General features: G+C 43.8%; 1 protein-coding gene across 2 annotated transcripts in view; it reads left to right on the top strand.

Annotated features, from left to right (window-relative positions):
• The first annotated feature begins 2637 nt into the window (after positions 1-2637).
• ITPRID2 (ITPR interacting domain containing 2) overlaps positions 2638-22129 on the top strand; it is a 42121-nt gene continuing 22629 nt past the window's right edge. Inside the window, exons 1-10 of one of the 2 annotated variants that reach the window (XM_040561859.1) lie at positions 2638-2703; positions 2860-3147; positions 3247-3296; positions 8601-8650; positions 9486-9541; positions 12152-12188; positions 13399-13497; positions 14010-14218; positions 15150-15859; positions 18965-19037. In XM_040561859.1, coding sequence (XP_040417793.1) covers positions 12178-12188; positions 13399-13497; positions 14010-14218; positions 15150-15859; positions 18965-19037 — 1102 coding nt within the window. In that variant the 5' untranslated portion in view covers positions 2638-2703; positions 2860-3147; positions 3247-3296; ... (1 more) ...; positions 9486-9541; positions 12152-12177. Of the gene's footprint in view, positions 2704-2859; positions 3148-3246; positions 3297-8600; positions 8651-9485; positions 9542-12151; positions 12189-13398; positions 13498-14009; positions 14219-15149; positions 15860-18964; positions 19038-22129 lie in introns of those variants that run through there. The other variant, XM_040561860.1, reaches the window with a different exon arrangement.

The raw sequence follows: 22129 nt of genomic DNA, 5'->3' as shown, positions 1-22129 counted from the left end.
CATTCCTTTAAATGTTCCAGCCTTTAAAATTATTCTCAGGTCTTCAGTCAAAAGGCATTTAATAGGGTGTTAGCCACACACAGCATTGGTACGCTCTGAGCTTGCCCTTCAGGGGGACATTGGGTTCTGCCCTCTGGGAAATATTGAAGGATCCCTTGATGCCCAGATCCAGCAGGAAAGCAGTCTGCTCATGCCCAAAGCATAGGAAAGCATAGCTGTAGCACAGCAGGGAAGTGCTGCTCACCGTGAACTTGGACACTGGGATGAGTCCCCAGAGGAAGCGGTGGAAGTGCCTCATTTATGTCTTTTTGAATTATGTAGGAATGATTTTTTATTTTTTTTAGACAATCCTGTATCTGAAATAATCCTCTGCAGGAAAAAAAAAAAATCATTCAAAGCTTTTTACTCTTTGGAGAACAAAAGACAGCAATTTGATTTAGCAGGATACCTTGGACTAAATTGTATCTGTGTGTATTCAGTGTGTATTCATAATATTTATATATACGTTTATGTATACAGGTCCAATGCCCAGATGACAAATGTAAATGTAAGAGTTGTTTTTTTTGTTGCTTTTATTTATTTATTTATTTATTTTTACTATGATGCCAAGCAGTACTGCTATGGTGCTACGGTTATAAACCCTGTTTCAGGAATCTATGCTGTAGTAGTTCTTTCTTATCTAGCTACTGCATTTTCAATTTTAATAGTTTCAAAATAATTTGGAAAAAGCAAGTTGGCCTGATTTAAGTGACAAGAATTCCTGACAGGATTTTTTTCCCCAGTCACTTATTTCTTTGAAGTACAACTAACAAATCACCATCTGAAGTGAGAGGAGCTTTTATTACAAAACAAAATCACTTTGTGGTTACAAGTACAGAAAGAAATGAGAAGCCAGATATTTTCCATAGAAAGAAGACCTACTTAATATGGCGAGTGTGTGATCCTCTTCCATAGAGTCAAAAGGAAACTTTCTGGGACGTGATAAAAAGGTGCAAGTGAGAGTCCACGCTGTATGTGGCAGGCATTGCAGGACTGCATTGTAAAAAGCTAGGCTGCTGTTTACATTTCAAACATTCCCTGAATATGTGTTGTCACAACAGACAAGCAATTATAGGCAATAATGTCAGTAATTTGTGGATTAAGAACTCCTTAAGGATGTATTGGCACAGCAGACAGTAGCCGCTTTTAGCTTGCAACTGTTCAGCCTCAGCTCTTGGCTGTGCCAATGAAACTGTTACTTCTCAGACGCTATTGTGTTCCCTGAGAAGCAGCAAAACAATCGGAGTAGTGAAATCTCTCACACCGCTCCTACCACCATGGGATTCTACAGCAGCTCTCACCGAATGTCCCAACCTTAAAGATTCAGTTTTAACAGATATATCTATTGATGCATACGCATAAAACAGAGATATTGGCTATTAGCTAGAGTAACGCTGTGCTAGGCTCTTATGAGCAAACCCAGAAAAATCAGTTTTTAAGACTCCAGGGCTGTAAATACACCCGTGTGTAACTTCGGTCAAGCAGGAAGCCACAGCACAGCGTGTCTGGTGGTGTGGGGCAGGTGCTGGGCCTCTAACTCACCTTGCTGGGAACAGACATGGCTCAGAACATGGCCCAAACTTGATGGGAAAAAAAATAATTGTATTGTGTGAGCTGCCATGGTGAGAGAAACTACTGTTTTGGGGATCAGCAAGAAGATTTAAGTGCAGTCGCTTCTTTTAGACAAACACTTGCATTTAAAAAGAATGATCAGAAATTCTTGTAAGGTTTGAACTGCTAGATAGAAAGTGGACGAGGATATTACCATAGTCCCTTACCTGTGGCAAGAAATATCTATTTATTAAGCACCATCGACTTGGTCATTCCACAGCAGGATTTGCTTTTAGGCAAAAAGGTATCTCATGTGCCTGCCTGTCAATGCCAGCTACACCTCAGCGGACTCTGGTCAGTTTGCTTTGTGCCTAGTAATTCGGCACCTTTTTCCCAAAGCAGCAGTAAGAGGGACCTTTTCAAAGAAGCTCCTCTACCAGGTGCCACGGCTGCGGGCAGCGCTTTTTGGGGCTCAGTGGGCAGCGTCTGGCATGCATTGGGGTGTTCGTGGCCAGGGCTGGCCCCAGCTCAGGTGCAGGGCTCTTGGTGCCAAAACCTCGGCCAGCATTCACAACAAGCGAAAGGACAAACGGTGGGAAAGCCCTCCATCCCCTGGCCGGAAAGTGGCTTTTGCGTGGCCAGCTTCTTCCCAGGCATTGGGACTCGCCTTAGCTGGGTCCTCCTCACTCTATTCTGCTTGGTCAGTGCTCCCTGAAGCAGGACGACAGTGCTGGAAGAGCATTCTCCCACTCAAACGCGGCTTGTTTGGTGGGAGGCTGTCCCGCAGCCATCTGCTTGTGCCGGAGCGGAGGCCTGTGGGTTTCCCACCCCCTTGCAAGACAGGCAGGAGGCTCCGCGGGCGGCAGCACCCGGGGGTGGCGCGGGGGAGCCCCCGCCGTCGGCGCGGTGCTGTGCGGTGCGGAGCGGTGCTGTGCGGTGCGGTGCGGTCCGCACGGCCCCGGGCAGGAGGCGAGCTGCCGCCGGCCCCGCGCCATCACGTGGCCGCCGGGTTTTCTCCCCGCAGCGGTTATGAGGAAAGTCACAGCCGCCGCCGCCGCCGTCCGCAGCCTCGGCGGGCGCAGCCTCCGCCGCCGCCTCCCCGCCGCGCGATATGTGGGTTACCGCGGGTCGGGACGGGTCGGGTCGGGACGGGACGGGACGGGACCGGGAGCAGCGTGTGGGGTGCGGGCGGCACGGCACGGCGCGGCTCCGCTCGGCTCCCTTCCCTCCCGCCCCCGTCCCATCGCCCTCCAATTCCCTTCCCCGCAGGGTGGCTCCGAGCCGCGGTCGCCTCCCGGCGTGAAGCCGCCGTCGCGATGGAGGAGCCCCCGGCGGCGGAGGAGTGGCAGGGGGCGACCCAGAAGAGGAAGGCCTGGGCCAAGAGCCGGGACTCCTGGCAGGCGTCGGAAGCGGAGGACTTCTCGGCAGCGGCGGCGGAGCTGGCCCGCGGCGAGGAGGAGGAGGAGGAGGAGGAAGAGCACGACGAGGAAGAGGAGGAGGAGGAGGAGGAGGAGGACCACCTCGCCGGCGGCAAGCTGCCGCTGGCCGCAGAAGCAGGTGAGGGCGGGGGGCGGCGGGGCCGGGGACCCCCGAGGGGCCGCCCCCGACGGCGGGCGGTTTTTGACTGCCGGCTTTTCTCTCCCGCTCTGCCCGCAGGCCACAGCGGTGCCCAACGAGAAGATCGCGATATGGCTGAAGGACTGCAGGTGGGTGCTGCTGCTGCTGCCTGCGGGGGGGGCGAACCCACCTCCGTGGCGGCCGGTCCCGCGGGGGCAGTCTGCACCCCGGGACGCGGAGCGGGGTTTGCCAGCAGTGCTGCTGCAGGACGGGATGGGGACGAGCTGGCGCTTGACACCTTTACTACTTCGTGTGCCATGTAGCAAGGCCGCAGGCTTTCTGAAGTCCTCTGGCAGCGAAGGAACTCGGCTCGGGAGAGGAAGGCAGTGTTTGTTTTGGAAGCTGCTCTGTGCCTCGCAGAGGGGCTCCAGCTTAATGCCTCCCCTGCTGCCCGGTTCTTGCTGCAGCTTTAAAGAAACTGCTTATGTGGCAGTGGCCTCTCTGCTTAGGGGGTCTGCAGGAGCAGTGACAGTGTAGGCTAGCTTGATTTATCCAAGTCTCTGTCAGTCTGCTACCGTATGGACCGACTTCCTTAACTTGAGGCGTGGGGTGCGTATTCTGTGATTCTGGTACTGTTACAAATACGCCGTGGGTTGTTTAGAGCGGGCTGACTGCAGTACTTTTTCTTCAGCCTCAGTCACATAAAAGCATAAATGCTACATCCCGTTGCAGCTGCTTCTCTCCTGTCTTTTTCTCCATTCAGTTCTAGCAGCCCTTGGAGCCAGAGCTGATGGGGGGAAGTGAACAATTAGCTTTCCAGTAGTTAACAAAATTTCAAGATCTCCCCTTCTTTTGAGCACAGCTACTTTAAGATGAAGATTTACCTCTAAGATTAGCTGTGCCTTTATGATCTTTTGATCCAGTAAGCGGCTCTGAGCTGAGCTTACTCCTGTAACTGAAGTGCGGATTGCTTTGTAGTTGCAGTGTCCTCAGTGTTAGTTTTCTTCACAATCTCTCCAGACTGTGCCTTGGGAGGGGGGGTGGTGGCGAGCAAGAGTCTTGAAATCACGCTGTACCCCAAAATCCAATGTTCAAACCAGACAGGCTTGTTCTCCCAGAATGCAAAAATGGGAGAGATTTTTCTGAATTTACCTGAAATTAGACCTACTGAAGTATATCCTTGAAAGTCTAACAAAGCATATCCATAAGTGTATAGATTTGGTTGTGCTTTATTAAAACTACTTGTTGAGTTGGGGAGAGGAAAAAATGAAGGAGCAAAGGGGGAAGAGGCCCTTGAGGGAGAAATGCTTGCTAATGTGGCTGTGGCACTTTTCTCCGTATCTTGCAGGATTTTTGTCTAGAACCTTCCCTGGCACTGTCGTCCTTTCTATTTTGGTACAGAATTTAAGAATAGCACACTACTGCAAATTTGCAGCACAAATCTCTAATTGGTATTCACAAATCTTGAATAATAATACAGAGCTTGCTCTTTTATTCGTGTCCTCCAGTACTCTGTTGTTAAAACCAGCTCCAGCGCTTCTGTGGAATGTGTTTGCATTCACTGGCAGTTGATTCACGAAATGTGGGAATCTTATTTTACACTCAAATTCCATATCTTACATGTAAGAAATAAAGCACAAGTTTACCCTTTTGCTGATATAGGGATGCAGGCTTTAGTTAATGCTTGTCTGTGAAACCCTTTGTGGCCCTTTCACAGAAGTCTTTTAAAGTGTAGTTATACTGTTGTAAATATTTTCAGAAGAATCTTGTGTCTCATCAGAAAGATAAAATTTGAATTGTTTGTGTTTTTTTTTTTTTTTAAAGATCTCTTAAACCAAACTATCCAAGCTGAGTGAGCCTTTGAGTCTGTAGCATGCAGAGGGCATGCAGATACTGCTCATATCATATGGGAGGTACAATCCCAGCTGCCTGAAGTAGCGCACAGTTCCTTGTGTTTTAAAATCACAGAATGGGTTAGTTTCTATGTATATGGTATATGTGGGAGCAGTAATAGCTAGATACATTCAGGAAAATGATTATTCAGCTTAATGGTTATAAAGTGACTGTATGTATAGCAACCCCTGAACTGATTGACTCCTGAAACAATGTATATAGGAAAAGAGGAAAGTGTAAAGGTGTCAGAAACAGCCTATAGTACTCTGCTATTGTTTAAAAAAAGAATACTTGGAAAACAACAGTGTTGTGAAACTTATGATTGTTTTTCATCCCAGATAATTATTATTTAATAACACTGCTTTGCTATGGAGCTTTGTTTGCTACAAAGTGTGGGCAATGTATGCAAACTGATCTCTTTCTGGTCTATCGCACAACTGCTTCTTACCAGTTAGCCCTGCTACAAAAATAACCATTACTATAAACCAGCATTCAGTTACTAAAATAAAGTATTTTCTCTGTACATATTTTCTAAAAAGTCATTCCCATTTTGTCTGAGTTTATATCAGCTTTTGTGAAAAGTACATTGGAAGAAAATTGGCACATTTTAAATCCCATTTTCTGTTTTGAGTTGGCAAGTAGCACAAAAATTAATATCAACCCACTGCATAAACAGATCTGCCTTATAAGATTTATTCCTTCATTTGTTTCCAAAAGCATCAATGGTGTTATTAAGTTAGATAAAAAGAATTACTAGGTGTCCTGTGTTAACCGTGGTTAGCAGTTTGGAGCTCATATTGCTTGGCATATCTGTTTCACATCTGCTTTGGAGGAGAGATGAGTGTTCCTCGTATCCCATGCTTTTTAACTTTATTTTAAAAAAGAAAAAAAAAAGAAAAAGGCAGCAAAACAAGAAAAACAAGTATGTGTCACACTGTGATAAGAATTATGGAGGCTTCAGAAATGTCAGATGTTACCCAAAGTTTCCGGTTTGCTCATGTTTGGGAATCGCGTTGCCTTTGAAAAAGGGATTCTTTTCTCTCCTCCGAAGCTTGACAAGGCATTTGAAGCAATGAGAAAGCTTGCAAAGACTTTTAGTTTTAACTCCTGTTGAACTAAGATGAGAAAAACAGTGTTTGTAGTACACTGATAGAAAAGCAGAACTTTTTGTCAGCTGTGCAGTGGTGTGTGTTATTTTAATTCAGTAAGTTTAAACTCCTCCAGTAGCATAGGGGTGTCAGAGGTATTTAGGAACTATCTCCTGTAGATACGCAGGAAATGAGTTCTTGTAAATGCCTCAGAAAGAAGAAGTTTTTGTCTTTTGCTTTAAGTTTAAAATAAACACTGCTCATACCCAAGTAAGGCTGCAAAAGCAGAGGTTTAAATGGAGTTTTCCAGCACCGTGCAAAACCCTTGTCCCCACTTGTGCAGGCGGCCTGCCGCTAGTGGCAGCTGAGGCTGCAGGACTGTGGGGAGCCCCAGGCCCGACACGGGCCCTGCACAGCGCCCTCTTACCTGCGTCCCGGGGTTCATCCCGCCTCCTGATACACCACTGCTGGATTTTAAGTCATTGGTACAATATGGTAATAAATGTTGACTCATCCACGTGGGAATGCAAATGAAAAAACTGCAGGGCTCCTTGGCCCAAGTGGCCACCATAGCTCCAGCCTTTTTCCAATGCCTGTGGTGCTCCCAGGCCCCTTCATACTCTCCCCGCTGTCCCCGCATGAAGGTGGCAGGGCCTGTGGCTGCCTCTGGAGCTCCTGCATATGGAGTGGCCTCCAAACCGTACCTGTCACAGGGTGCCTGGGGACAGGCCCTGGGGAGCTGGCTCCTGGGCACCGCAGCAGGAAAACAAGCCCTACACCAAGAAGCAGAGCTGCTCCTGCTGTTGTCACAAGGATTTTGGTGTGGGTGCTTGCCCCTTGTTTAATTTGTGCCTCACCTGCTTCTTAAACGCAGGTTTTCCAAAGGAAGGGGATGCAACACAGCTGTATGTGTGTACAGGAGCGTGAGCAGGGAAGCAGACGGACAGAGCTGCTTTTCCTGTAGCCACCAACATGCTGCAGCGCTGACGGGCTTCACTTCTGAAAGAAATGCCAGCTTCAGTGGTTGCTTTCACTGCTTTCTGCCAGTTGGTTTGTGCATCCCTGAGCTTGACCAGCAGCACGTTTCTGTATGGAAAAGCTGGCGGTGCTGGAGTAGCCACCAGGGAACAGGAGGGAGAAGAAGGGGAAGGTACCCTTCACAGCCAGCGTGTGAGCAGTGCGCTTGGTTGTTACCACAGAGCACAGGGCTGGCTGGAGTGTGAAGGGCCTAGACAGCCTGCCCTAACTTCTTTGAAACCCTGACATGAAACGTACACAGAAATCGAGGAGACTGAGTCTCTGTGGACCTTGTCCTGTCACCTGGCAACACATTGGTGCACCTAGCTGCTTCTGCTGTTTGAGTTGGCCTCTTGCTGCAGTGGCTTTTCTTTGCTTTTCAGAAGATACGTCAAAGTTTCGCTTGCTCCCTATCAGCACGCCTGCATGTGGAAACTCTGAACTATTTTCGGGGTGGGGGCGGGGGGGAGAGTTGTAAAGTATAAGGTCTGTTACAAAGCAGATGCAAACTTCTGTTGCTTAATTTGGCCATGACACCAAAACACATACTGTATCAGAGCACTGTTTGCTTCAAGTTCCTTGGGCAGGTTTATGTATTTGTCTAATTAAAAACCCAAATGAAACATACATAATATAGGCACATAAATCATCTGCTTTTCCTTCTTTATGAGTATTATATTTCTGAATTTGTTTTGGACTTTGAGTATTATGCTACACTGCTTAACAGTGACAGGTCTTTTTGGTTAGAAATCTCTCAGAGACAAGACAAAGAAATACCCAGATAAAGTCAACAAATTTAATGAGGAGCGCAGAAAGGGATTGGACCTGTTACTTGCATGGTTTCTGCTGCTAATTTTGGACACAGTGGGATTTGAAAAATCTACTGCCTTTCAAGGAATAGCCATACCAGAGATCATCTAAATAAGAGCTAATATAAAGTGTCTATAAAATGCCATCATTGGCAAGTGACAGCTGACATAGCTATCTAGGTTTTTTATCTTCTTTCTGATCAGCAAGTGCAGCTTTTCACCCCTCCTCTCCAAAGCTTGAGGTAAATCTATGGTAAGAAGTTTTAAATTTGTAGAAAATTGGTAAGGTTTTTATCATGTAAATGAGATCGAGTTAGTCCATTCAAACCCCATGCTCGGTTTTTTGGGTGTTTTGCTCAGAATTCTATGATTTTCCTCGAGAGAGGGCTGCTGGCCCTGAAGCTTTGCCACCAGCTCATGCCTCAGTACTGCAGGTCGTTATCAACCTGTTTTGTTGTTTTTCCCTACAAACCCTATTTGCTCAGGAGGGCTGGGGATTGCTTGGGAGTTATTGCCAGTCCTCATATGTTTGTGCTTTCTGGGGCGGAGGGAGGGACAACCGCTATCACAAGCTTGTTGCACGCTGTAAGGAAGGACATGAAGCAGCAAGTTTTTAAGCTGGTATTAATCTCTTCTGTGGTTTCAGAACGCCTCTGGGAGCCTCCCTGGATGAGCAGAGCAATCCTCTGTTGAAGGGTAAGGAAAGGTTTTACCTACTGAGATCTTTTTTTCTGAGAAGCAAACCTCTTGTGTATGTTCACCCAAGACCTCAGCAATTTAACAGTGGCAAAAATGACAGTCTAGTTGGCCTTGCTGAATTATTCTCACTGTGAAGCAGTTGTGCCTAAGAAACTTAGGAAAGGAGGGTAAAGATCTCTGTTCAGTCTTTCTGGAGAGTTTAGTAAGCCTTAAAAAAAATAAAATAAGGCAGAATGAGGAGTTTTTTCTCTGAGCTGGCGAGCATTTGGTAGTCTCTGCATCTAATAGCTCAGGTTTGCCACACCTGAAAATTTTACTATCTGAGCAGGTCCGAATACTAAAGTCAAAGTACAGTGAGAATTTGCAGGTAGTGACACAGCATAGAGGAGTTACTGGCTGTCTCTGGAGTCTTTGCTTGAACACTTAATCTGGGATAGGGAGAGAGAGAGGGGAATGCCTAACCCAGACTCAAACTTTGGATCCCTCTGGTAAGAGGTCTGGAAGCTAATGTAGCAGCAGAAGGAACAGATATGGTGGGTAATACTCCTAGGTTTGTACTTGCAATTAATTTGCTTGCAATCTGACTTGGGGATGTTTCTGAGCATAAAGTTAAAGCAGTGCTGTAGTTGTTCTCTTTCTTTTTTTTTTTTTTTATGTTCTCAAATGTAACTTCTTGTGCATTTTAGTGTATGACTAATGCAGGGATTGTAAATATGGTCTAGTTATATCCTGTTGTATCAACTGAAGTGTCTTGCTAATACCTTTAGTTAAGCTGTTAAAAAGAAAACACTGCAGCATTACAGTTGTTGAACTGCTAACTGTACATTTTCAGGCATGCTGGTGAGAATGGAGGAAGTTTTGAAGATGACTTATCCCTGGGAGCCGAAGGTGGGTGTGGCAGGATTACGACTTTTTCTATCGAAAAAAGAATCATGTTCAGTCATCTGATTTTTATTTTGAAGATAGCATTTCCCTTCTGGTCAAAGTAAAGCTGACTAGAAAACCAGCACAGAACACATAGGAGAATGCAAGTAGATATGCTTTCTGAGTCTATTAGAATATTGTGTTTGTTAAACATGCTGGTCTAACCTGAAGGTCAGAGTCAGCCCTGATTCCTTCTACCCTCACGTGCTAAAGCCCACAGCTGCAGCACAGCCCCAGAGTACTTGCTGGAGCTGTGTGAAAATGTTTTCCCTTACCATGTTGTTCTTGTCCATGGGTTCCTCTTGACAGTTGTGCATGCTCACTTCCACCAAAATGCTTGGGAGTGGCAAGTGCAGGCTTTTGAAAGGAGAAATGAAATTCTGTCAGCCAAGAGGCAACTCATTAAGAGATAAATGCTTTTAAAATGAAAAAAATGTCAAAGCTGAGTAAGTACTTTGGATCAGGCATGTTATATACTCTGCCCTGTTAGATGCTTTCCTTTTCTTTCTCTTTCGCTTTTTAAAGAGAAGGAGGATGTGGCTACTCTTGTTTGGTTTAGCCTCCCTTGGTAGCTTACTCTTCATCGTGGGATAGAGGTGTCCACAAACAAATGAACAAAAACTTCTAACAGTAGACCCTGAAATAAAATAGCACAAAATAGTTTCTCGAGCTGGGTGCCGGTAGTATCTGCAGAATAGGAGCTCTAAGACTGTATCTGTTATCAGTTAAAATAAATAAATTTTAAAAAATCAACCTTCATCTTTCAGTGTTTCTTCAGCTACAGCTTTTTAAAAAGTGTTAGAACCTGTGTAGTAGAAAGCCCTTTTGTCCACAGCTGTCTTGCTAGTGATGTTGAAGTAGTGGGACACAGCCTGGAGAAGGAAGTATCTTTAATATTTAAAGACTCAAGACTTCTGAGGAAAACAGTTGATCTGATAATGGTGGAGAAGCAGTAAATTATTCGCTTACTGCAATAGATTAAATAGGATTATTATTATTTTTTCCTGTCAGTCTTTTCCACTTGTTAGATTGCCAGCAGTATGAAGATTTCATAGGAAAGTTTCTTTTTAACAATCATCCAATTTCTGAGCATATAACTAAGAATATGGGAGTCAGCACATTTTAGAAAATCATGTCACATTTTTTTTTATAATTTCAATTTTTCCCCTCATCATTCTCAAGGATTTCTGTTCTTGGGGAGCAGAGAGTCTCTTAATGCTAGAATTGCTGGTTCATTTCCATGTGCAAGGACATGGGTGTTTCTGCAGGGCTTTGCTTCTGTGAGAAAACAACGGGACAACAGAGCTGCCTGGAGCAGTGCTGCGTGCCCTGTCATACAGCCAGCCTGTTTTCAGCTGACAAGAATGCCTTGCTCTTGTGCATCCCTGGCTGCTGGAACCCAGAGACAAGCCAGAGCCCTGTGAGAATGGTGTGGAGGGCACTGGACAGGGTTCTGTAACCCCAGCAGCCTGCTGAGCTGTTAAAACCCGTGGTTCAGCAGCTAGAACTAGTCAACAATTAATCCATGTAGATAGGCTTGCTTTCATGTTATATGCAACGATATTTTTAAAAAATGCATGTTCTGCATTTTGTATACATTTAAGTTCCTTCGTGATGTCTCTGAAGAGGGAGGTGATGAGGTTTCCATGTTTTACTCCCCGTTGCTGACATTACCCTTGAGGCACAGCAAGTTTAGATGCAGGGTTTTCCTGGCAGCGTTTGACATACCTTTGCTCTTTCCATAGCTGATTCCGAGGGTTGCTATGACATATGTGTGCTCCTTGCCTCTCTTCTGTGGCAAGTTTGTTAATATTGAGTCGCCTCTTTGGGGGAACTCATAATTTAAGGCTGGGGCTCAACTCTCTTCTTTGACAGGGTGTTGATGTTGTAGGAGAATAATGCTGCCTGGGGTGCTGACGTGTGGAGCTGAGCTGCTGCAGCTTCAGAAAGGGCTGGGTTCCCCGCAGGGGGCTGGTGACCAGGTGCCTGGCATCTGGTGGCTGGCCTCCTTAAGAGTCCCTTTGACTCCCTGTGTGGTGACAGGTCCCATCAGCTTGGTGTAGCTTTTGTTGATGGCTGGCACAGCTTGGAGAGCCAGGGCCCGGCCCCCACCAAGAGTTAACTGTGTTGGTTTAAGGACACGCACGCGGTCTCTGTACCTGGCCATGGGCACCAGCTGCTCTTCTCTTCTAGCTGAGCAATCTTCACATGACTGCATCTCCTCCTCCTCCCCCTTCAGCTGGTAATCGTGTCTTCAACTGCAAAGCAATAAATTGTCTGTTTATATAACAATTGCCAACTTACTGCATGTAAAACTTCAAGTTAATATGATTCATTACGGCAAGTAAACATGAGTCCGTGCGAGATTTTATTTTAGACAAAGCCTGAATAAACCAGATTGTCTTTATATCAGCTGTAAACTAGGAACACTTGACAATCATATTTATATGGAAAGAAAAATCTGGCACATGCGGGAGTATTCATAGAAGCGCTTGTTGGCTACTTTTTCATGTCAGTTGTGGGTAGTGTAATTGTGAGGAGCTTTGTGCATAACAACTTCTTGTTTCTCTACAGCTAATCATCTACGGAGTGATACCCAAATGGAAACATGGTAAACTTCTCTTTTTTTTTATTTGTTTGTTTACTTCAGAGAAATATTTATATTGGAGGGAGAGGTGGAGAGGGTGCAGTGGAGGTCGTGAAGGCTACCCCAGAGCTAAAGCTCTTCTGGTCCTGCCAGTCTATGTGAGAAGGGAAGAGAAAATCTAGATAGCACAGAAATAGTCAATATGAAATGCAGAAAAAAAAGCAGATTTCAATTATTCCAGCAGACATGAAGTAGTTTTGGGGGATGATGGGGGGGGACGACACAGAGAAACAGGATCTTGTGAGTAACTGTGGTATGATTTACCTTCTTTGGCTCACTGATCCCTCACCATTTCTGTTTTTGCCTGTCAAAGCAGGTGTCCTTTGGGAGTAGGGAAAAAGACTTAGAGAGGAGAAGCTCTTGCTTTACAGGGATAGCTTCTGAATGAAAAGTACTGTAACTAAAACCCCTGCTGGGACTCCAGCAAACACCGGCACAGCCTCGCTGCTCCTCCTGAGCCGGGCTCTGTAAATGTGCTCTCAGGTGAATCCTCTCACCTTTGGTTCTTAGTGGTTGTTCTGCTGTGTGCGCACTAGGATTTTCGTGGTGAAATTCCCCCTTGGCAGGTTTGTCCCTAGGAGTAAGTAACGGTACGTCTGAGCCCGAGGTACCAGTTAATGCTGAGCAGGCTTCTCCAGACGCAGGAAGGAAATAGCTTGGGATTGGGAAAGAAACTGGCCCGCAGTCCCTCTTGGAGCTCATCTTGCTCCATTTCCTCCAGCCTGGAGCCTCTTTGCTTTCCTCAGGAGCCTGCCGGGTGCAGCCAAGGGTGAGGGAGGGCTGTGGCACAGCCGGGTGGTCCTGCCAGAGGAGGCAGCAGCCCGGGCAGGGGCAGGCTGGGCAGGGCAGGGCAGCTTGCCCGAGGCTGGGCTTCCTAGCTGGAGGAGGGTGGGATCGGGGAGGGTGGGGCAGCCGGGGGAGATCGGGGTTTGTTTTCTCAGCTTGCATTTGCCTTCAAATACTTAGAGTCTACATACGTTTTTACTGAGGCGTCCCAGGGCTCGCTTTTGTTATTGTATTTCAATAAGTGACATGGCTAATATAAACCAGATAACGCTGAACGGGGAAAGAGAAATTCAGCAGCATTGGAGACTTAGCTCCACTCTGAGACGAAGAATCAAATCCCCGAACAAAAGGGGTTTATCGCTGTGGTCCTGTCCATTTGTGTTGACAGCAATGGTATGCTGGCGAAGGAGAGGAGGCTTCAGTTCCACCAGAAGGGGAGAAGTATGAACTCCACCGGCTCTGGAAAAAGCAGTGCAACTGTTTCAAGGTAAAAGAGTGCTATGCTTTGAAGGTCATGGCGCAGTTCAGTGGAATTTGGCTCTGTTTTGCTGGCAAAACGTACTTCTTCTGTTTCTAAGTTAAATGGACTTGGCTTGATTTATATGCATTGTTGCATTTAGTAGCTGAGAAGGGAATTTTTGTTTGGTTGCTTGAAAAACTGCTATTTGTTTTCAGTTGTGGTTTGCAGTAAATACTTACGGATAGTCCTAAGCCTTAGAAACGTTTGAAATCTTAAATGGCACTTTAAAATTGGAGCTCTGCAGAGTGAGGGCTGACTTTATAAATAACAGGATTGGATCTGAGATGTGTCAGGGCTGATGTCTCTGGTGGTGTGAACCAAAACTTCAGATGCAGTTATCTCCAAAATTATTTCCTAAAGTAGTCTGAGCTGTAGGAGTCAAAAGTTCAATAGACAAAGCTTGCTAGTGGACTGAACTAGTAGTTGGACAGAAGGCACTGTGTCAGACATAGACAGTAAACATCTTGTCGTTTGTCTAGTGTTTCTGAATTACTGGAGCTTTATGAGGAAGATCCTGAAGAAGTGCTCTATAACCTTGGATTTGGAAGAGATGAACCAGATATTGCTTCAAAAATTCCAGCAAGATTTTTTAATTCATCATCATTTGCCAGAGGGATAGATATCAAAGTGTTTTTGAATGCCCAGATGCAGCGCATGGAAGTGGAAAATCCAAATTTTGCTTTGACGAGTAAGTATGTTTTTGAAGCAAAGTTTATTTTTAATTTTTTTTTAACTGCGTAAACAATCTCAAAAGAAGGTCTTATATCTAGTGTTCTGGCAAAACCCTTGTACAGTCTAAAAGCCAAATTCCATTCAGAAGCTGTAATGAGTCTCTACCTTGGTTTTAAATATGGCAAGAGGTGACCATCAGTGTTTTACACCTTGGGATGAAGGAAAGAGATCTATAACTGGGAAAAGAAATGAAAGGCGTCCTGTAGGATGTGTATTGCCTTCTGTTTTGTTTCATTCCTGTCTCTTTCTTCCAAGTTTGTCTTCTGTCGTAGATTTAGAGCACTGAAACACGTAGCTATATCCGTCTTTTTCTTGTGTTCTTCAGTATCCATGTAGTATTTTTGAAAGCTGTCGGTAGTGACCTACTTCTGTAGTTGTTGAAATCTGTCAGTATTGCTGTTGACTTGGACAGGAGCTTTGTTAGGTCAGGAATTAGCATTTCTGAAATGAAGGCATAGCTGAAATGTCCTGTTGTATTTGTAGATGGACGGAGCAATCCAAGTAACACTTTTCCTGCCAGAACTCTGTAAATTAACTTGCAGTTGTGTACCCGTGTCCCTTTTTTACTTTGTGAAGTCTTTCCATGCTGTTCTCCTTGTGCATTTACCAAACACTCTTGCAAAGTTTTTCTTCCATTTCTTTTTACTGTGTGGTATCACTTTCAGCTTACAGGACTAGACAGTGTTCAGTCCATCTCTGGGACTAAGTAGAGAGATATTTGTTGGGGTGGATGAGTGCAGGTTATGATGAAAATTCCCTCTTCAGATATGAAGAAAAGAGCTGTCACTGACAGTTTGTACAATGATGTAGAGATAGATCAGCAATTCTGAGCTGTGATAACACCAAAGGTCCTCTTAAGCTCTGCCTTATATTTTGTTCTTGTGCAGGTCGTTTTCGCCAGATTGAAGTGCTTACTACTGTGGCCAATGCTTTTTCCTCTTTGTATTCTCAAGTCTCTGGGACTCCTTTGCAGAAAATTGGTAGTATGAACTCAGTGTCTTCCAGCAAAGAAGCTTCCAGCCCTCCCCCTTTAAATCGCAGCAATACAGCCAGTCGGTTAATGAAGACCTTGTCTAAGCTCAATCTGTGCGGTGCACAGCAGGCCGATGGTAGTGGCTGTCCTATACCTTCACCTGTTGAGAAAGGGAAAAGTCCAGCTGAACCAGGGAGTGAGGAAAATGATGCTAAAAATGAATCTAAGTTACAAAAACATTCTAAAAAGAAAGACTCTCCCTCTTTTCTGGCTACTGTAAAAGAGGAGATAGCCAGTAGTCAGATGAATGCTACAGATGCTCACAAACCCGCAAGCCTGCCTGCTGGAACTGATGATAAGCAAGACAATACTGTGCCTGCGGCAGATGTGCAAAACAGCAGGCTGGCGAACCCCCAGGACAGACTGTGTGAAGAATCTGGTCTTTTGGACTCTTCCAACCTCAGCAGCAGTTCCAACACGTCCAACAGCAGCACATCCGAAAGCAGCGCCCCGACACAAAGGCCTCCTGTGGCATCACCAGGTAGAGAGCCCTGCGTTCCCCTTGCAAACCCCTCCATAATGAATCTCATGCTTCAGCAGAAAGACTCCTTCGAGATGGAAGAGGTAGGTGGAAATATATGACTTTGTTTTCACATACAGTTTACATAACTTGCTGGCTGCCAGCAGAGGAATGTTCCCTCCTGTGCAGTTGACAGTGTTTTCTCCAGGAATGCTTTACATTCTCTGGATGATAGGACAGTTGTCACTTTCTCTTGGTAGGCTGTGCTAGTTGATCCTCTTATTGAAATAATGCTGTTGACGATGATGTTGTTGTTCCTGAGAGTCAGAATGAATGTTCTCATTCTTCTTTTCATCAAGCGCAGGTAATTGCAGTCACTGGCAAAACCTATTAGGAACTTTTCCATTCTTAACACAATCTTTTCTTGTGGAAATAGACCTAGGTTAGACTTAGTATATAAAAAAGCCTTTGTAGATTGCTAACTGTTAATCTTCATGTATTGTTACCTAAAAGTAAACTCAATACATTTGTGGATTGAGCAAGACAGTGAAAAGTGCTGTTGTGTAGGGTAAGGTGCTCATCTCATGGTTTTGGTTTTGATGGCAATCTACTGTATGTGGTCTTGTTTGTTCTCTAGAAATTAATGTGATGAAACTCGCTGTTCGATGCACCTTTGGCAGTGGCTTAGATATAAATTTCTTACTAGCTGCCTTTTAACTTCTTTGTAAATGCATTTTTTTTTTTTTTGATTGATCATTGTCCCAAAGGGATTCTAATACCCAGATTCCTGTAAGTAATTCACTTATGAGGCTAGTAAATGTGCAGCCTACAAATTCAAAAATGCATTTTTTATTTTTTATTTTTGCATAGACTCACACTTTGAATTACAAGATCTCTCTTAAATTAGCAGATGGTTTTGTGGACACATTTTGAAGTATCTGTTGTTAACAATCCAGCAGTTAACTTTTTCGTTTACGTGAAATAGATATGTAAAATGAAGGGTGGTGATTTCTGTGCTGAAATGAGTGAAGAAAACAGGCCAATAGAAAGCTTCCAGATTTTTACTGAATGACAAAGTGATTTACCAGATATTGCCTAGTGCGGTGTTTGCACTGCAGACGTTTGAGTGTCTTCTAGATCAACTGATGTTGTAGATGAAGAGACTTAATTGAATGGAAAGAGGTAATCTAGCCTCTTGTAGTTCTTGCTGTTTGTTTGAGCCTATGTGCCATCACAACCATGTTGTATAGCCATCTACTGAACGAGAACAAAAGATTGATCCAGCTGAGGGGGGGAAAAGAAACTTGGTGTATTTTGATTTATTCAAATAATTCCTGGCTTACTTTTCAGCTGCATAATTTTCTTGATCCAGTTTGTAGTGTACAGATGTTTGTGCTGGCAAAATGGGAGGGGTGTGAGTGGTGATGGCTTTTTGCTGCATTCTCAATAGTTGGACTGGTTTATATATCCCAGAGGAGAAAACTGTATTTTGGCACTTTTAGGTGAAGTTGAAACAACTTTAAAAACAAAACAAAAAACACAGAATTTTCTTTCAAAGTAAGTTAGACTATAAAGGGTTATGGAAGGAAGAAGGCTTACCAAACTCTGCACAAGCCAAATGCAATGTATTTGCAGAGTTTTGGTTGACACACTTTGCAGTGATGCCAGTACATAAACACAGCTGTTTTGGCATGATGACATGTGGTGTGGGATGGAGTTGTGGTGAATTTCGTTTACGCAATCTAATATATACATATCAACTGCCTTCAGATCCCTGGCAGGAGGGATTCAGCTTTATTAAAGAAATGTTAGAACAATACCTGGCAGCTTGATTTTATTTTTGTTCATCTCTAAGCGGGTTCTAATGAACAATAAATTGTACTAGAAACAGTGAAAATAACTCCTCCCACCCTTTTCTCTTGATTTGGAGTGCATTCACATGCCTAAGAAAGATGACAGATATATCAAGGAAGCTCTTTGCATGCCGACAAATGCCTTGGCGGTTTGAGCGCCCTTAGGAAGTCTGTCGCTGTGAAGATAGCTGCTGCGGGGGTGAGTCAGGGCAGGATTTCCCCCAAAGTCCCCCTCCTGAGATGGCCAATTAGAATCACGAAGGTCATTTACCAGCATTGATATTGGCTGAAGGGACGGGAGGAGAGGGGAGTGCTTCTACACGCTCATCTAGCGGTGCCACTGACATGGTCAGGGTGCTGTCTCCTAGCCAAGGGCAGGAGGTGGAAGGTATTTAGGTGAGAAGAGGCTTGGTGGTTTGGAAGCAGCAAATTTAGCCATCGGAAACTGGGAGGCGTAAGAAAATCAAGACATCTTCCTTGGAAGGCCGGTCTGATCAAAGGGCGTGTAAGATTACTTGCTGTTCACGTTTGTTGTTGTTGTTGTTGTTTGTTTTGATTTTTAATTTTAAAAAAAGACACTTTTCCTAAACTTAAATGGTGAGCCCCTTCTCTGCTCCCCTGCATTTGGGCAAAATAGTCATTTACCTCTGAAAAACAGCCTTTGTCTCCTAAAGGATAAGTCTTCCAATTTATTGTGTAAGAGTAATGCTGTTTGCTTATTAATGGTGAAAAGTTCAGGCCAAGTACTTCTCAAAATCCCTCTAATTGAGAAAATGTACTATTGTGGCTGCTATACATGATATCAATGCATATAGAGTATCTTCTTTAACCAAATGCTAATTTGGGCTTTAAACTATTACTATGCTGATTTTGCATTTTTAATCTAATTAAAATTAGAAACAAAAATGTCATTGTTTGGCAATTTTGAAATTAGGCAGGCAGCCCATTAGAGGGGAGGGTTAGGGAGTAGTTGCATTGGGGGTTTTGTGCATGTAGACTTGCATGTGAACCATGAGGATTCCATCTGTTGCCCCCAAAATAAAATGTATTATAGCTTTTGAACTAAACAAAGGCCTTCCTGTTGAGATTTTAGGCGTATTCTTTTCATCATTTGAGAAGTTGTCTAAGAACTGCTTTCTTAATAAGGCTGTTTCACAAAGTGATTAAGTAAGAGGATTAATTTTCATTTAGTTTTATGTTTCCCAGTTGAAATCTGCGTGGTTCTGCATACATTATCTTCCTGTTTTGTGGAAGACACAATAGAAGTATTTCCACAAGTAGTACCTTGGTGAAGTCTGGAGTAGCCCAGGAACACATTCCAGTTGACCTGACATATTCGTCTTCTGTTCCCTATAGATCCAGAGTACAGAGGGAGATCTACCACACGTTCCAGCTTCTCACCAGCTGGCGGTGACCAAGTCAAGGAAAGGTGGGTAGACCGCAGCTCCCAGGAAACAGCAGCGTGCTGAGACTGCTTCCCTTTCTGAAATGCTGAAATCTGAGACTTCTAAAGTTTCTCTTCTCTTTAGAAGAGAAGAGAGATCTGTGTTTCCATTTCAGTTAAATCACAGAACGTTACTGCAAAGCGGCAACCAAATTACAGGCAAGATGACAGCGCTGTAACCTCACTGCCTGTTTTCACTTTTGTGCCATTGATGATAGCTCAGAGAAACTGAAACGTTAATTCAAATTGTATGGGATTTTTTTTTCCCTAGTAAATCCTGTAATTTAAGGTACCTATTTAAACTAAAATTATATTGTTTTAAACCTAAATTGCATGGTATGTCCAGCTTTTGCCTATGTGCTACTGCTTCATCTGAAGGCTGGCTGCAGAGAAGACTAGTGTCTCTGCACCCACATGGAAGTCATATTCCTTGGTGTGACAAAATGCACTGGCTCTTGTGGGTCAGGTAGTCTGTGCTTTCATCTCAAATTATTATTTATATTTTATGGCTCGGGAGGGGTACAAGGCTGATGAATATTCTGATTGTCACTGGCCTTTACCCAAAGTTGGAAAATTAAGTCTGTTCTCTAACTGATATGTGTAATTAAAGAACTAGATCTTGTTGCGTTTAGCTACATGCCTAGCTTTGTTGCAATGTCTAGGTGAAATATGACTAGCTATTTGTGTAAGATGCTAAAGAGAGGCACAGAAACTGGTCTTAAGGCACAGAGATCATCTTATTTGCCTTTCAGTAAATGAACTGACAGTCTTGTGAACTGTCAGCTGAATTACATTAGTATGGTTGAGCATGCTCTGAACCTGCTGAAGGTTAATGACAGGCTATTAGGGATAGCTTGTGCTACAAATTCAGCAGTGTTTTGTTCAACACAGCATTGCACTTGCAAGTATTCCTTTCAGAGAAAGGTAACTTGTGGAACTAGCAGCTGCAGTCAAGGAGTAGAAAAAATATAGATATATTTTTCTTCTTCTAAAAAGCTAGTTTTGTGGCTTTGGTCCCCTGTAGATACCTTACCCTCTTTCTCCATGCAAGCAAAAAAAAATAAAATTAGATGATCATGTGTATACCTGCTGAAAGGTACCTAGCAGTTCTAGCAGTGGGTCTCTAGTGTGACAGGAGTAGGGCGTGCTGGTTTGTGTCTCCCAGCTAGTATATCCTACCTGTTTCTGAATACACTTGGCAAAGAGTAGCAATGACACGTTGTCCTTGTTCCAGTATTGCCAAGAGTTCTTAGGTAAATTGTCTTATGTGGATATCAATGCTGATGGCAAGCCTGCACGTTTGCTAAAAATCAGTTTGGGATCAATTTTTTATTTCACCTGGAAGATGTAGAAAGTGTACGATGTTGTTATATGCAGGTCACAGTGAAATTGCCCAGAAGTAAAGCGTTTGGTGCGAACTTACCTGAAAGTTCAAAGTAGCCAGGTTTTTTTGCAGGTTGTTCAACATGACCAGTGTAGAGTTTTGCTTTCTCAGGAGGCAGGTGCTCGTCAAATTGGAAGACATCCAGTGTCAGTGGTCACTCTTTGAAAATGCTGTTTGTTGTGTCTGAATGTGTAATTCTGCTCTTACAAGCAATCACTAGAGGTGGGATCAGCTTGACACTCAAACACTGGTCTTCTGTTACAATGTGATTTCAACTGATGATTCTCATAGAGACTCACCACTTCCAGTGGTATTGGCTGTGCTGTACATAAGCACCCATCTATGAAAATTAGTTCCAGATAATTATTTCCTCTGTTGGAATAACTTAATATTTTTTTTTTCCTCCTGTAGGGGTACTTCTGTGTTAATTAGCAGGGTTAGTGCTGTTCCATACAGAATGTTACAAACCTTGCAGTGTCATCTTACTTCTACACAGAGAGCTGTGGATGCTTTCTCTGACTTTTACAGCAGTTGGAAAGGCATTTGAAGAGGTTCTATAATAAGATGTGAAGTATTTGAATTAAAAAAATGTCTTCACTACTGAAGTAGCCTGGAGAGTATTAACATATGCTTGAAAAGCAATGAGGGTGCTGCAGCTTAGGCTTCCCATTACAGCATGTTTCACATTAGCTTTGCTTATAAGTGGTAAGCATATTTTTTCAAAGTGGCTTCCAAATGATTCTTTTGCTGCAGTAGTGTCTTTGTGAAACATGTCATAGGGGATACAAAGAATTCTGGACCATGTACTTTTTGATGTACTTTTTAGGTTATGAAACCTAAACTAGGTGAACTAGTTTATCCATTAGGCCCAGAAATGGCATTCTGTTCTTTGCTGTTGCAAACCTCAAAAGTAGATATCTTTTTGCTCATGGATTTTGTTTTTTTTTTAAGGAGTAAGCTTCAGTTGCTTTGCACTGTAAGCGTACAGTGCTATTAAATGTCCAGTATTAAAAACAAAACAAACATTACAAAACAAAAGCATCCAGAAAAAAACCACCTTTTACAAAGTTATCTGGAAGGAAAGTTCGTTGGTTAAAAAACAAAATTCTTCCTGACATTTATACAGCAGTACCTTCCATTCCAAAAATGCCCAACAAACAGGACAAATATAGGTACAACATGTACAGAACAAAGTATTCTCAGGGCTTTGTCAATTGTGAGTGTTTGGTTGCTGCCATCAGCAGCTTTGTGAAATTTTGAATAGCCCCAGACCTGCTTCTTTTGTGGTATCTGACACAGATATTCAAAAACAGTAACTAGCTTTGAAAATTAAGTCCTTACAAGTGAAGAAAGCACATCATCAGCACTTCCTGTCCTTAACATATTATTGTATTTATGGCTCTTAGTGGGTGCAGCTCCACAGTAGACAGGAGATGGGGGAGTGAGAAGAAAACATTTGGAACAGATTTAGAATTCGCAGGAATCTGTGTTCATATATCCAGAAGCTAAGAAATCCCTGGAGACTTTGAAGAGTTTCCGCAGGAGTGCTCCCTACAGGACTGGTTTCACTAGTGCTGGGGTGCCATGTGTGATCAATATGGGAAAACAGGGCAGCAAGTCTTTAATCCCAGAACGGAATACTTCATAACTAAGTTGGGGAGTGTCAATTTATTAATAACCTCATGAAAAACAG

The sequence above is a fragment of the Cygnus olor genome, chromosome 6 (genome assembly GCF_009769625.2).
Source record: "Cygnus olor isolate bCygOlo1 chromosome 6, bCygOlo1.pri.v2, whole genome shotgun sequence".
Classification (NCBI taxonomy): domain Eukaryota; kingdom Metazoa; phylum Chordata; class Aves; order Anseriformes; family Anatidae; genus Cygnus; species Cygnus olor.
Note: the sequence above shows the minus strand (reverse complement) of the source record. Positions and strands in the feature narration are given on the sequence as shown.